This window comes from Trichomycterus rosablanca, chromosome 1, assembly GCF_030014385.1.
Source record: "Trichomycterus rosablanca isolate fTriRos1 chromosome 1, fTriRos1.hap1, whole genome shotgun sequence".
Lineage (NCBI taxonomy): Eukaryota > Metazoa > Chordata > Actinopteri > Siluriformes > Trichomycteridae > Trichomycterus > Trichomycterus rosablanca.
In genome coordinates, this window is record NC_085988.1 from 63,197,253 (window position 1) to 63,212,148 (window position 14,896).

The following is a 14,896-nucleotide window of genomic DNA, read 5'->3' on the forward strand; positions in this document are numbered from 1 at the left end:
CAGGCGGGGAAGTCCGTGTCCTTTCTGTGCGGAGTTTGCATGTTCTCCCCATGTCTGCATGGGTTTACTCCCCCCCACCCCACTCGCGACCCTAATTGGATAAGCGGTTAAGAAAGTGAGTGAGCAAACGCCAGTGAGTTCTCTGGGCCCCATGTAATCTGAAATGGACCGAAAGACAGTGAAAACGTTCTGTGGTCAGAAGAATCCACATTTTTAGAAGTCAGATTCTATGCCAAAGATGAAAAAGACAATCCAGTATTGGTGATGGCATGGGGTTGCATCAGTGCCCACGGCATGGGTTATCTGCATATATGTAAAGGTAGCATTGATGCTGAGTCTTATATTGGTATTTTGGAAAGACATATGCTCCCATCAGGGCAACGTCTTTTCCCAGGATCTCCATGGTTATTTCAGCAGGACAATGCCAGGCCTTTCTATACACAGTGTGTGTGTGCTTGACTGGCCTGCCTGCAGTTCAGATCTGTCTCCTATTAATAATGTATGGTGTATAATGAAGAGGAGAATCAGACAACAGAGACAGAAGAATGTTGAGCGAGCAGCTCAAGTCTTTTATACTGCAAGAATGGGCAAAAATTCCACTTGCCTCTGCTGTTCCAGCTTTTTAGTGTGTTGCAGGCAACAATTTAATTTAATAAAATTAAGTATGTCAGTAAAACACTGAATATTCTTTCTTTGTCCTTTTGTCTGTTAAATAAAGGTTGGAGTGAATTGACAAATTACAGATTTTAGTTTTATTGCATTATTAGAAAGTGTCCCAACCTATCTGGAAATGGGGTTTGTAAATGGTGAAGATCAAGTTTTGTGGCAATATTTGCTGAAGGCCCTTTTTGTGCATAAAGTGAGGTATAGAAATAAATGGTTTAACAAGTTTAGTGTGGAAAAACCTCAACCTCAGACCTCAACCCCACAATAAACCTTTTAAATAAAAACAAATTGGACTGTTGACTCCAAGACGAGCTTTCTTGTCCAATATTAGTGTCTGAATTGGCACTAAATGGGCATTAAACAGCCTTCTTAAAAAAGTAAAGGCTGTTACAGCCACAGAAGGGTGAAGAAGGCAACTTCATTTTAATTCCCATGAATTTGGAATAGGATAGGACTCATGGTTAAGTGTCCACATACTTCTGGTTCGACTTTGACTTGCTCTCTGAACCCTATATTAAATTATGATACATAGATACTGTACTTCTTGTCTATGTAAATATTGAAATTACTAAAACCTTTTTTACAAGTTGCCAAAATTCACACGGTTGTGCCACAAGCCTTTAAGTTCTGCTGTAAGTTGTTCAGTGGTTTAACTCAACACAAAAGCTTGGAAATCACTGCCTCCCCACATTAAATAGAAATTAAATGGAAAGACATTGGATTGACATTGGTAACAAAATTGCTCCTGTACAGAGTTTGTGTGCACAGTTTAAATACAGTTCCAACAATCATGGCTACAACATTGATTTCTGTAGGTTTAAATAACAGTGATGGAAGTATAGCTTGACTTACCAGCTTTACTGCAGTCTACTGTAAAGGTGTTCTTCTGGTCAATGAAGGCTTTGGAGAGGCCAGATCCTCGTGACGTCACTTTACTGGCGTCGGATAAAAACTTGGGCAAGGAAGCAAAAGAACCAGCCATGGTGGATGACTTGGTGACTGTTTCTACTAGCACAGATGACGTCTCATGAAGACTGTGTCCGCCAGAGAGATGTGGACCTAAAGACAAGAAGATGTGGTACATAAAAGGTTACATTATTATATATTTTAGTACAGATATTGTTTTATATTACATTACTCATCCTACTTACAATACTTGCTTCTGTTGTTTCATGCATCTCAGTAGGCAGAATGGCAGCACAATATTAAGACGTTTATTTTACAGTAAAACAAATAAATTGCTATTCAAGCAAGCGATATCATAAAATTGGCAATGTAATAAATAATATCACATTTTAAAGCATTTCAAGGGTATTTTTTGCAATATAGTCCTCTATTGCACTATGTACAGTGGTGTTCAAAAAAATAGCAGTCCAACACCATTAACTTGATAAATCAAAGTTTTTAGTAGAAATGCTATTTCTACATAGCAAAAAAAAAAATTTACTTGAAAGTGTAGTAGAGTAATGAAAACAAAACAAACCCAACAATTAGGACATGCATGCCGTTCATTCTAAGTAATCAAAGCATTGATTGAAAGGGGGTTGTTCAAAATAATAGCAGTGAGGAGTTCGATTGGTGAAGTCATTCATTCTGCAGAAGAATGGGTGTCAATTTTGGCCCTTATTTAAGGTAGGAGGGTGGCAAATGTTGCACAGGTTGGTCATAGCGCATTTCCTTCTGAAATACTGGGTAAAATGGGTTGTTCCAGACATTGTTCTGATGAACAGCGTACTTTGATTAAAAAGTTGATTTTAGAGGGAAAAAACATACAGAGAAGTGCAGCAAATGATAGGCTGCTCAGCTAAAATGATCTCAAATGCCTTGAAGTGACAACCAAAACCTGAAAGATGCAGAAGGAAGCGTGGAACTACTGTTTGAATGGATCAAAGAATAGCCAGAATGGCAAAGGTTCAGCCAGTGATCACCTCCAGAAAGATCAAGGAACATCTGAAGTTCCCAGTGAGTACAGAAGATGATTAAGTGAAGCCAATATACCAGCAAGAACTCCTTGCAAAGTCCCGTTGTTAAGAAAAAGACATGTCCTGAATGGGTTCAAATTTCCCAAAGAACACATCGACTGGTCCAAAGAGAAATGGCTCAACATTTTGTGGACTGGTGAAAGCAAAATTGTTCTTTTTGGGTCTAGTGGCCGTAGACAGTATGTCAGAGGACCCTCGAGCACTGAATTTGAGCCAAAGTTCACTGTGAAGACAGTAAAGCATGGTGGTACAAAACTATGATATGGGGATGTTTTTCATACCATGGTGTTACGCCTATTTATCACATACGAGGGATCATGGATCAGTTTAAATATATCAGAATACTTGAGGAGATCATGTTGCCCTATGTCGAAGAAGAAATGCCCTTAAAATGGGTGTTTCAACATGACAATGACCCAAAACATCTTGGTTACAGACAAACAAGATTGAGGTAATAGAGTGACCAGCCCAATCCCCTGACCTCAATCCCATAGAGAACTTGTGGGCTGAAATCTGAAACAGGTTTTTTTGAGGCAAAACCCAAAATTGCAGAAGAACTGTGGAATGTAGTCTAACCATCCTGGACTGGAATACCTGTTCAGAGGTGCCAGAAGTTGGTCGACTCCATGCAACACAGATCTCGGAAACAATTGTTATGCCACTAAATATTAGTTCAGTAATTTAAAGTAAAGTGAAACCTCAAACATTTTCATGTTATAGATACATTTTTTTAGTTTTTAAAGAAAAATGCTGGCACTGCTATTTTTTTGAACAGCCTAATATTCACTTTTCTTAACTTTCTGTAAAGGATTGACACAAACTGGCTAAATGTTGTTAATGTTTTGATTTAGAATGAAAAGTGTAGTATTTTCAGTGCATTTGCATTTATGGAAATAAAAGTAATTATAATGATTTTGTGCTTTATTCACTTTTTTAAAATCACTGCTATTTTTTTTAACACTACTGTACACCAGCATATACTGTATATATTATATATATTTATACCCAATAATTCCATTCAGTCTGTACAGATAAACTATTTATATACACTGCACAATCAGCAACCTCAGTTTACTACTTCCCACCAAATGTCTCCTTAATTTCACTTAACTGGTCACTATAATGTGAAATATGTAAATAATCTCTATCTTGCACTTTTGGTTAGAATGCATTTCATTGGATCTGTACTCGTACTCTGCACAACGACAATATAGTTGAAGCTAATCTAATCTAATTTGTTGGTTTGTTGTACCTCGTTTGCATTCATTCACTTTAGATGGGAGTGTTTCAATGCATCACGGTTTTTCATTCACAGATTTGTGAACTCTTCTGCCTGGTAAACATGCTTTTCCTTGGAACCGCAATGCCAGGCTTGGTCTAGTATAAAGCCAGCACACTTTATTTACTTTTAGTAGGAACTCAGCTGGTGTAGTGGAATTTTGTGGGCGTCACGTTGGAACCACCCTGGATGAGCAAGCTTCCCCAGAGACTTCTTGACAACCTTTGCCCAGAGTGGGCCCCACATTACGAAACCACACTGGATGCAGGTGTGGGTGTGCCGCTCATGTTTCACCTTCTCTAGCTTGTATTAGGATTTCCAATATTTCCCTTCTTTCCGAAAACCTGGTTGTAGCAGATGGCTGGAGCAGCCTGTCATATTGTGGCAATCTGTGGCCTTATTTATCTGTCCCATTTTTGTTGATGGCTTTTTGCCACAGTATTGTTTCTACCTTTGTCAAGAATTCTTAATTAGGATTATTTTATATTATTTTAAGTGTTGGCTTTACCTTACACAAACACTAACAAGAAGCTACATGAGAAATACAACTATTTTTCATATTTTCCTTTTTAGGTAAGATATTTACAGCTGAATAAATTCTAAAATTTGTTGCAGACTACATCCCATTCATTATTTAAGAAGTTGCTTTGTTTAAACCTGTTTTCCATTGTGTCATGATTATTCTGTCTAAATACAACCCTGTGTTCAGTCTTCTTTGATTGGTCATTGTGTGTGTGTATTGTTTGTTGCTAGTCTGGATGCTTTTGCTCCTGTCCAGGCCTCTGTCCTTGATCTGGTCTGCTGGCTCTGCTTTCTGTCCTTGCTTTTGTATGTGCTCTGCTCCCTGTCCTTGCTTAGGTCTGTATTCTATTTGGTTACTTTAGCTTATCTGTTAGTGTACGGAATAGCATGTTCTGTTTTGCTCTAGTTTAGTTTAGACTTGTTTATTTTAGGGGCCTGTTCTGTGTAGCATTTAGCCAAGGTTAATGTAGCCTTAGCATAGGGTTATCCATTAGCATAGGGAGTTCCTTGTTGTGGTCTTGGTGTACATTGTATGTTGTGCTTTCTTTGTTCCTTGTGTTGATCTGTTCGTTGTATTAAATTATACTATGCTTAATGTGTCCGCATTTATGTCCTATTACCTTCCCTAGACGGGTGTTAGATTGCCATTGATTAAAAAGATTTTATGTAACAAGTAGCAACTGTGGTGAAGCTAAATTTGTCAGGTACAACACAAAAAACACAAAAAAACAAAATAGCCTTTAAAACCCTGTTCAGTAGAATTCATATGATAATTTAACCACAAGAGTCAACTGTGCAAAGGTGCACTACACAGCATGCTCCCAGCATGCTAGAAAGCTTAATTTATTTTTTGTACTAAACACGGCTCAGTGTTGTGCAACAGCATGATCTCTTACCAGTGACTTTAGCTTTGAACGGGCTGCCAACTATATGTTGCGGTCCCCCGTATTTAATGGAGATGAGGTAGCTGCCGGGAGCCATGGGTGTGTAAGTGACCTTGTAACCCTCTGGACACTCCTGGCAGTCCATCTTTACTTTTGAAGGTCCGTCGATGGTGACAGAAAGAGCGCCGGTTCCGGCATTGACTGTGTTTACAATGAACTCGGAGGGAACACCTTAAAAAGAGTAAGAAGTACTTAATCCTAATATTCTGTTTACAACTTAAGAAAATATGTATTCTTTTGCCCCTCTCTCTGATCTACATGAAAGAAATCCTAGTAGCATGTATGAATAGGATGTCTAATATGGCATTTAAAAAGGCTAATTAATTATTCCAAGTAAATAATTACCCACATATTTTATATAAATTATGCTAATTTAAATACACTGATCAGCCATAAAATTAAAACCACCTCCTTGTTTCTACACTCACTGTCCATTTTATCACTTACCATATAGAAGCACTTTGTAGTTCTACAATTACTGACTGTAGTCCATCTATTTCTCTACATACTTTTAGTCTGCTTTCACCCTGTTCTTCAATGGTCAGGACCCCCACAGGACCCCCACAGAGTAGGTATTATTTGGGTGGTGGATCATTCTCAGCACTGCAGTGACACTGACATGATGGTGGTGTGTTAGTGTGTGTTGTGTTGGTATGAGTGGATAAGACACAGCAGCGCTGTTGGAGTTTTTAAATACCGTGTCCACTCACTGTCCACTCCATTAGACACTCCTACCTAGTTGGTCCACCTTGTAGATGTAAAGTCAGAAACGCTATTATATATCTATTGCTGCTGTTTGAGTTGGTCATCTTCTAGACCTTCATCAGTGGTCACAGAATGCTGTGGTCACAGTGTGCTTTTGGCTGGATATATTTTTGGTTGGTGGACTATTCTCAGTCCAGCAGGGACAGTGAGGTGTTTAAAAACTCCAGCAGCGCTGCTGTGTCTTATCCACTCATACCAGCACAACACACACTAACACACCACCACCATGTCAGTGTCACTGCTGTGCTAAGAACGACCCACCACCTAAATGGTCCTGGGAGAGTCCTGACCATTGAATAACAACATGAAAGGAAGCTAACAAAGCATGCAGAGAAACAGATGGACTACAGTCAGTAATTGTAGAACTACAAAGTGCTTCTATATGGTAAGTGGAGCTGATAAAATGGACAGTGTGTGTAGAAACAAGGAGGTGGTTTTAATATTATGGCTGATCAGTGTATATGCCATCCCATCTTTACTGTATTATGATAACTGTCACATTAACATCATTAACATCACATTTACTTCACTGAAACCTTCTTTGTTTTTAAAGTCCAAATAGAAAAGGTAAAGTTTAATTTTATCTTTATTTAGGTTAATGGTCAATACTTGGAGAATAGTGTTGATTAATTTGATGTATGTTGTGTGTGAGTAAGATACCGGTGGTTCCTCCTTCCAGGCCAGGACCGAAAGCAGACACCATGCCTGGATCTCCAACTTGGCTTTGCTCACCCACACGAATTTTAAAGGGGCTGCCAGGAATGTGGCTCCCGTTGAAGCGTACGTCGATAGAGTGGACACCATTTTCACGTGGGATAAAGCGGATTGCATGCTTATCTGCAGACAGAGAATATAAAGAGCTTAGAAACTGAATATTTTTATTGTCTTTATTCTATTTTAGAAACAGATCACCAGCATATGCAATATATCAGGGGGCCGTGGTATATAGGGGACAGTGGTAGCCTAGTGGGTAGAGCTTTGGGCTGTCAACTGAAAGGTTGAGAGTTCAAATCCCAGCTCTGCTATGCAGTCACTGTTGGGCCCTTGAGCAAGGTCCTTCTGCTGCTCCAGGGGCGCTGTACAATGACTGACCCTGCACTCTGACCTCAGCTTCCAAACAAGCAGGGATACGCAAAGAAATAATTTTGTTGTACAGTACTGTGCGTCTGTATATGTATAAATGACAAATTAAGGCATTCTATTCTATTCTATACTTTAGTTTTGATTTACATAGGTAAACAGGACAACTGTAACAGGTCAAATTGTGCTTAGTAGCAACACTGCAATGTTTGCATGAATTTACACTTTAAATAGCAGGAAGGGTTTATATACACATGCATGCTCACCATTATCTAGTTCTGTGACGTAGCACTCCTCCATTGCACCAGAGGGTGTGTGCACCTTGGCGTCAATCATACCCCTTGCTCCATTCAGCTGCACTGCAAACGAAGCCTCCTGATTCACTTTTAGCCCAGTCTCCTAAAAGAGTCAGCAGTGTAACCTTATTTTAATTGTTTTGGTTTTATTCATGGTAGACAAAACTTACTCGATACTGAAGTCTTCAGAGGAAGAGAATACACTGATCAGCCATAACATTAAAAACACCTCCTTGTTTTTACACTCACTGTCCATTTTATCAGCTCCACTTACCATATGGAAGCACTTTGTAGTTCTACAATTACTGACTGTAGTCCATCTGTTTCTCTGCATGCTTTGTTAGCCCCCGTTCATGCTGTTCTTCAATGTTCAGGACCCCCCACAGAGTAGATATTATTTGGGTGGTGAATCATTCTCAGCACTGCAGTGACACTGACATGGTGGTGGTGTGTTAGTGTGTGTTGTGCTGGTATGAGTGGATAAGACAGCAGCGCTGCTGGAGTTTTTAAACACCTCACTGTCACTGCTGGACTGAGAATAGTCCACCAAACAAAAATATTCAGCCAACAGCACCCCATGGGCAGCGTCCTGTGATCACTGATGAAGGTCTAGAAGATGACCAACTCAAACAGCAGTAGTAGATGAGCGATCGACTCTGACTTTACATCTACAAGGTGGACCAACCAGGTGGGAGTGTCTAATAGAGTGGACAGTGAGTGGACACGGTATTTAAAAACTCCAGCAGCATTGCTTTGTCTGATCCCTTCATACCAGCACAGCACACACTAACACACCACCACCATGTCAGTGACACTACAGTGCTGAGAATGATCCACCACCTAAATGATACTGCTCTGTGTGGTCCTGACCATTGAAGAACAGGGTGAAAGCAGGCTAAAACATTATGTAGAGAAACAGATGGACTACAGTCAGTAACTGTAGAACTACAAAGTGCTTCTATATGGTAAGTGGAGCTGATAAAATGGATAGTGAGTGTAAAAACAAGGAGGTGGTTTTAATGTTATGGTATGTTACACCATTTTTAATTAAAACTCAGGCTGAAAATGACATTCTAATATAATAGAGCAATGCTCCTTAGAGTTCAATGTCATGTGTGCATATTGCATACTGAAATAAATAATCATTGCTCATTTATTAAGCCTGTACCAAATTGCTGTATTGCAACCTTGGAAGACCCATACAGTGGATGAAAATTGGCTATGACTTTAATCGAAACTATTAATCCTCTAGAAATCAGAAAAAGCTGGTAAGAACATACCACTATAAAAACACACTTTACAGTAGTATGCCTGCAGTGGCTTAATAAAACAAGTCAGGTCTGATGCCAAAAACAAAAAGATGATATGCCAGCCAGTGATGGGATTTTTTTAAAGAACCATTTGGGTGATCAATTATCTTCCGACAGTAGGCACTTTCTTATCTGCTTAGAAAAACCTCTCGCCAAATGTACTGACCCCAAACTGCCCCAAGCAACAACAATGCTAGTAGCTTCTACAAAACACAGATCATTTACTCTGTTTGTTTGTCTGAACATTAAGTACAATCTGTGGGTAAATCTTACCAGTCGTACCAGTGATGCTCCAATAGTAGTACAATGGTATCACTATGTTAGATGACAGGATTAAAGTACTGTTCTATGTTACAAATACACTGAAGCTTGAACCTCAGTGTGGCCTTTTTATTTACGGACTAGTTCAAATATAACAAGAGAATGGGTCTCTTCAAGTCCTGTGGTCATACAATCCAGAATGTTAGCAGGTTTTTTTGGTCACCACAACGGATTTGGTCTGCAAACCAGACTTGGCACAGTTTTTTACATTGGATGCCCATCCTGATGCATCCCTCCTATTTCTATCTGAGCTTGGGACTGGCAGGATAAGTGTGCCTACCAATGGCAAGGCTGTTTCGCCTCCCAATCCCCCCAGATTCCGCGGACATCAGCCAATCATCTCCATGCAGATGCCTAACCAGCCCATAGCACCACTGAGATTTATACCTCAGGATGTTAAGCAAATAAGATTCTATGTATGTTTGTCTATGATGGAAGCAGCAAAATATTAAGCAAAACTACATCTCACCTGTAGGCTTGTGACAGTAAGTCTGCGAGCGTCATCAGAGAGTGTTGCTATTGGAACAATGAATGGACTGTCTGGTATGTGCTCGTCATTAAATTTTATTGATACTTCATAGTCACCTGGTATTTAAAAAATGACAAGATCATCCGTAAATTAATATGGTATGTATGAACACAGCAATTACAGTTAAAATCTAAATACATTTCTAATATACATTTAATGATTTCTGCACTATGTTCAGTCACTAAAACAGTATTTTGGACAACTAATGTGTCAATATACCTGTGGTACCTTGCTGCATCAGGACTGAGGTACATATCATCAATTTTAAATAATTAATTTGATAAAATGTAAGATCATCTATCCATGAGCTCAAGTTGAGGTGTAATTGGGTTACACAGGAGGACAATGATCCAAAATGCAAACACTTTAACACCATTTACCTCTAATGTACCTCTTTAATGTCAAACACAGTCTTGGACAATTTAGTGTCTCTATTTTACCTCACTTGCATGTCTTTGGACTGTGGGAGGAGACCACCCCAACTGGGGATCTAATCCAGGATCTTCTTGCTGTGAGGCAACAGTGCTACCCACTGAGCCACTGTGCCACCCCAGACTTTATATATACAGGTCCTTCTCAAAAAATTAGCATATTGTGATAAAGTTCATTATTTTCCATAATGTAATGATAAAAATTTAACTTTCATATATTTTAGATTCATTGCACACCAACTGAAATATTTCAGGTCTTTTATTGTTTTAATACTGATGATTTTGGCATACAGCTCATGAAAACCCAAAATTCCTATCTCAAAAAATTAGCATATTTCATCCGACCAATAAAAGAAAAGTGTTTTTAATACAAAAAAAGTCAACCTTCAAATAATTATGTTCAGTTATGCACTCAATACTTGGTCGGGAATCCTTTTGCAGAAATGACTGCTTCAATGCGGCGTGGCATGGAGGCAATCAGCCTGTGACACTGCTGAGGTGTTATGGAGGCCCAGGATGCTTCGATAGCGGCCTTAAGCTCATCCAGAGTGTTGGGTCTTGTGTCTCTCAACTTTCTCTTCACAATATCCCACAGATTCTCTATGGGGTTCAGGTCAGGAGAGTTGGCAGGCCAATTGAGCACAGTAATACCATGGTCAGTAAACCATTCACCAGTGGTTTTGGCACTGTGAGCAGGTGCCAGGTCGTGCTGAAAAATGAAATCTTCATCTCCATAAAGCTTTTCAGCAGATGGAAGCATGAAGTGCTCCAAAATCTCCTGATAGCTAGCTGCATTGACCCTGCCCTTGATAAAACACAGTGGACCAACACCAGCAGCTGACATGGCACCCCAGACCATCACTGACTGTGGGTACTTGACACTGGACTTCAGGCATTTTGGCATTTCCTTCTCCCCAGTCTTCCTCCAGACTCTGGCACCTTGATTTCCGAATGACATGCAAAATTTGCTTTCATCCGAAAACAGTACTTTGGACCACTGAGCAACAGTCCAGTGCTGCTGTTTCTGGTTCAAAAGTGGCTTGACCTGGGGAATGCGGCACCTGTAGCCCATTTCCTGCACACGCCTGTGCACGGTGGCTCTGGATGTTTCTACTCCAGACTCAGTCCACTGCTTCCGCAGGTCCCCCAAGGTCTGGAATCGGCCCTTCTCCACAATCTTCCTCAGGGTCCGGTCACCTCTTCTCGTTGTGCAGCGTTTTCTGCCACACTTTTTCCTTCCCACAGACTTCCCACTGAGGTGCCTTGATACAGCACTCTGGGAACAGCCTATTCGTTCAGAAATTTCTTTCTGTGTCTTACCCTCTTGCTTGAGGGTGTCAATGATGGCCTTCTGGACAGCAGTCAGGTCGGCAGTCTTACCCATGATTGCAGTTTTGAGTAATGAACCAGGCTGGGAGTTTTTAAAAGCCTCAGGAATCTTTTGCAGGTGTTTAGAGTTAATTCGTTGATTCAGATGATTAGGTTAATAGCTCGTTTAGAGAACCTTTTCATGATATGCTAATTTTTTGAGATAGGAATTTTGGGTTTTCATGAGCTGTATGCCAAAATCATCAGTATTAAAACAATAAAAGACCTGAAATATTTCAGTTGGTGTGCAATGAATCTAAAATATATGAAAGTTTAATTTTTATCATTACATTATGGAAAATAATGAACTTTATCACAATATGCTAATTTTTTGAGAAGGACCTGTATATATAAGAGTACTTTTTTTATATTGTGTTTATGCATTTTCTCCCTTTTTGTCCCTTTTAGCGCATCGATTGTGTCTTGCTTCCTCTCCACCAATGCCGATCCCTACTCTGATTGGGGAGAACGAAGCTAACCCACGCTCCCTCCAACACATGGGCAGCAGCCGTATGCATTTTGTCACCTACACTTTGACGAGTGCAATGCGAATCAGCACTGTGTACGGAGAGACACACCCTGACAGCACTCTTTTTCCCATCTCTGTGCAGGCGCCATCAATCAGCCAGCAGAGGTCATAATCACATTAGTTATGAGAGAGTCCCTATCTGACTTAATATCCCACCCCTATCTGAACAAGAGGCCAATCGTTGTTCATGTTGCAGCTCAGCCCACCCGGCAGGCAGAGCTGAGACTCGATATGATGTATTCGAGATTCTAACTCTGGTGTTCCAGCGTGTTTTTTTACCGCTACGCCACCTGAGCGGCATATAAGAGCACTTTAAGTACTAATATTGACTAGATCTTACCAGGCTCCTGGACCACGTAAGCCACTCCACATGAACCATCTTTCCTGTCCTCAAAAGAGATCTCTGCCTTACTGGGTCCCTCCACAGCGATAGACAAACCACCTGCACCCGCCTCACGCGTCCAGATACTGAATTCCGCTAAAAACATGTACAATTACAAATTAGATATGCAGTCAAATACATTTTAAAAGTACTCTTTTAGTACCAAACAGTTAATAAAGGGTGTTTATCCTAATGTGTGTCAAAGATGAATAAGAATTAAAATGAGTTCTTTACCTGGCACTCCTGCCACTCCTCGGTCGAGTCCAGTGCCACCAGCACGCACTTTGTGGGCCCCTCCTTCCCCAAGGGGTCCTACCGTGAACTGGAAGGGACTTCCTGGCACATGCTGGCCTCTGTATTTCACGTTAACTGTGTGAGGGCCCATCTCCTGGGGCACAAAACGCACACTGTAGGCACTGTCCTCACCCTCGATGATTTCAGCATCGTCTGTCTTACCACTGGGACTTGTGACCTGAGCTGTCATTTCCTGAGTGCCTGACTCGCCTGATTAAAAAATAAAATAAATAAATAAATGAAAAACAAAAAATTAAAAAAGATGAAGAAATAAAGGGGAGCAAAGCAAGCAACGGTAAGAGGAGAGTTTTAAAGGTGCAGAAGTAAAAGGTATATATGACAGATTAATACGCACATTATACTCTATCAGGCCAAACGTATGTTACACTAACTTATGATAAGTCTTTTAACAGGCACCATTTCCAGTGTTGCCACAGTTTTATATTTAATCATAATGGATTTTATACATCTGTTAACAATTTGATGTGAATTTAGGTGTCCGCATACTTACTGCCATATGTAAATGAAACATGGCACTAATTCATCCACAGACAGTATTACTAGCTCAGAGTCCGTGGTTTGTTTGACTAATAAGGGTAGATATTTTTACATTTATGTTATTTAGCAGATGCGATTTTTCAAAGCATGACGGATTGCAAGCCAAGCAATTAAGAGTTATGAACCTTAATTAAAGAACCCAACAGTGGCAACCTGGAAGACCTTTAACCAGCAACATTCCAATTACTAATCCAGTGTCTTAACCATTGAACACTTAATATGGTCTTCACTGAATTGCCAGTGGCAATGCTGTTTCACATATTTTTTTAACATTATTAACCTACATTAAATATACCAAAAATTCAACTTTCTAAACTATAAACAAGTCCTGTTTATCTTCAGCTGTATTCATGCTTCATTTCATAATGCAATAAATGGTTTTTAGCTTATCTTGCATCATGGTTATAAGCCTACCCCACTTGCATGATAAGCGTTTTTCTTCTTTATTCACATCCAGGCTGGGCGCATATTACTGCTTACTACTTCATTTATGCCTTTTGCATGATAAATGGCAAAAGCACTCAATACTGGCTGTACCTCCGAGCAGCAAGCATGACAACAATATGCAGTATAGAGTATATAACTAAGAGTATTAACAGTTTATTCACATGCACTTTTGTATGTAATGAATTTAGTGTAAATCAAGAAAGATGGGGTAATGGTCATTTTATGGATTTTCACTGGTTCATGAAACTTTATTGCCATAACAAGCATAGTGAACTTATAGTGAACTTTGTCAAAGCGACAAGTCTGTGCAGTGGTTATATTCAGAGTAATCGGCAAGGTTAATGGCACTGCTTAACGATGGCACAGCTAGTGCAAAAGAGATTTTGATCCCAATACTTGATATGCTACACTTTTTGCCAGCTTTGTTTATAATAAAGCATAATAAAGCAATTGAAGTTAAAATTTAAACATATAAGAAGTTGAGAGACCAAGAGAGAGTTTATAGTCCAGATTCAGCGCCATCTGATTTCCACCTTTTTGGGCTGCTCAAAGAAGCTTTAAGAGGAAGAAGATTTTCATGTTATGATGATGTGAAAGCAGCAGTGCATCAGTGGCTACATGCTCAACCAAAAAAATTTTTTTTTTTGCTGATGGCATTAAAAAGTTGGTACGAAGCTGGGAACAATGCATAGGAAGATGACTATATAAAAAAGTGATGTAATTTGTTTTTGAAATTCTTAATAAATAGAGTTAAAAAAGATTGTAAACTGTGTGATGTCAAAAGTCATTTTGCTTGCGTTTTAAATTAAACGTCTTGGGTGTTTTACATGGGCAGGTTTTAAAAGCCGGTTGGCATAGCAGCACTTTGGACCACATGGATTTTTTAGGGCAAAACCAAGGCAACTTGTGCAAAGACATCTTCAGGCATATATGGGCTAAGTGTGCTTAATGTCCTGATTACTGGGCTAATATCTTACTGGCTTATTCAATTATCTAGAAATGGGAGAATGGGCATATTCTGAGTTAATGCCAGATGCAGTTTATATGACCTCCTTAAGACAGATAATTGCACAAAACCTTTTATGATTAGATTATTAGTGTGCATGTAAATACTCAATGACCAAATATTTAGGACCACAGATTTAAAACCATACTGCTCCAAACCACCCTGTATGGTGGCAAGTGCCGTAACA

The 14,896-nt window shown here is 39.7% G+C and overlaps 1 protein-coding gene across 1 annotated transcript in view; it reads right to left on the reverse strand.

The window, feature by feature from the left end:
* The window catches only part of flncb (filamin C, gamma b (actin binding protein 280)), a 139,609-nt gene that overhangs the window by 1,048 nt on the left and 123,665 nt on the right, over positions 1 to 14,896 (reverse strand). Inside the window, exons 42-48 of the mRNA XM_062994728.1 lie at positions 12,639 to 12,908; positions 12,363 to 12,500; positions 9,635 to 9,750; positions 7,505 to 7,637; positions 6,819 to 6,995; positions 5,346 to 5,564; positions 1,519 to 1,725 (exon numbers count right to left, since the gene is read on the reverse strand). Coding sequence (XP_062850798.1) covers positions 1,519 to 1,725; positions 5,346 to 5,564; positions 6,819 to 6,995; positions 7,505 to 7,637; positions 9,635 to 9,750; positions 12,363 to 12,500; positions 12,639 to 12,908 — 1,260 coding nt within the window. The remainder of the gene's footprint in view (positions 1 to 1,518; positions 1,726 to 5,345; positions 5,565 to 6,818; positions 6,996 to 7,504; positions 7,638 to 9,634; positions 9,751 to 12,362; positions 12,501 to 12,638; positions 12,909 to 14,896) is intronic.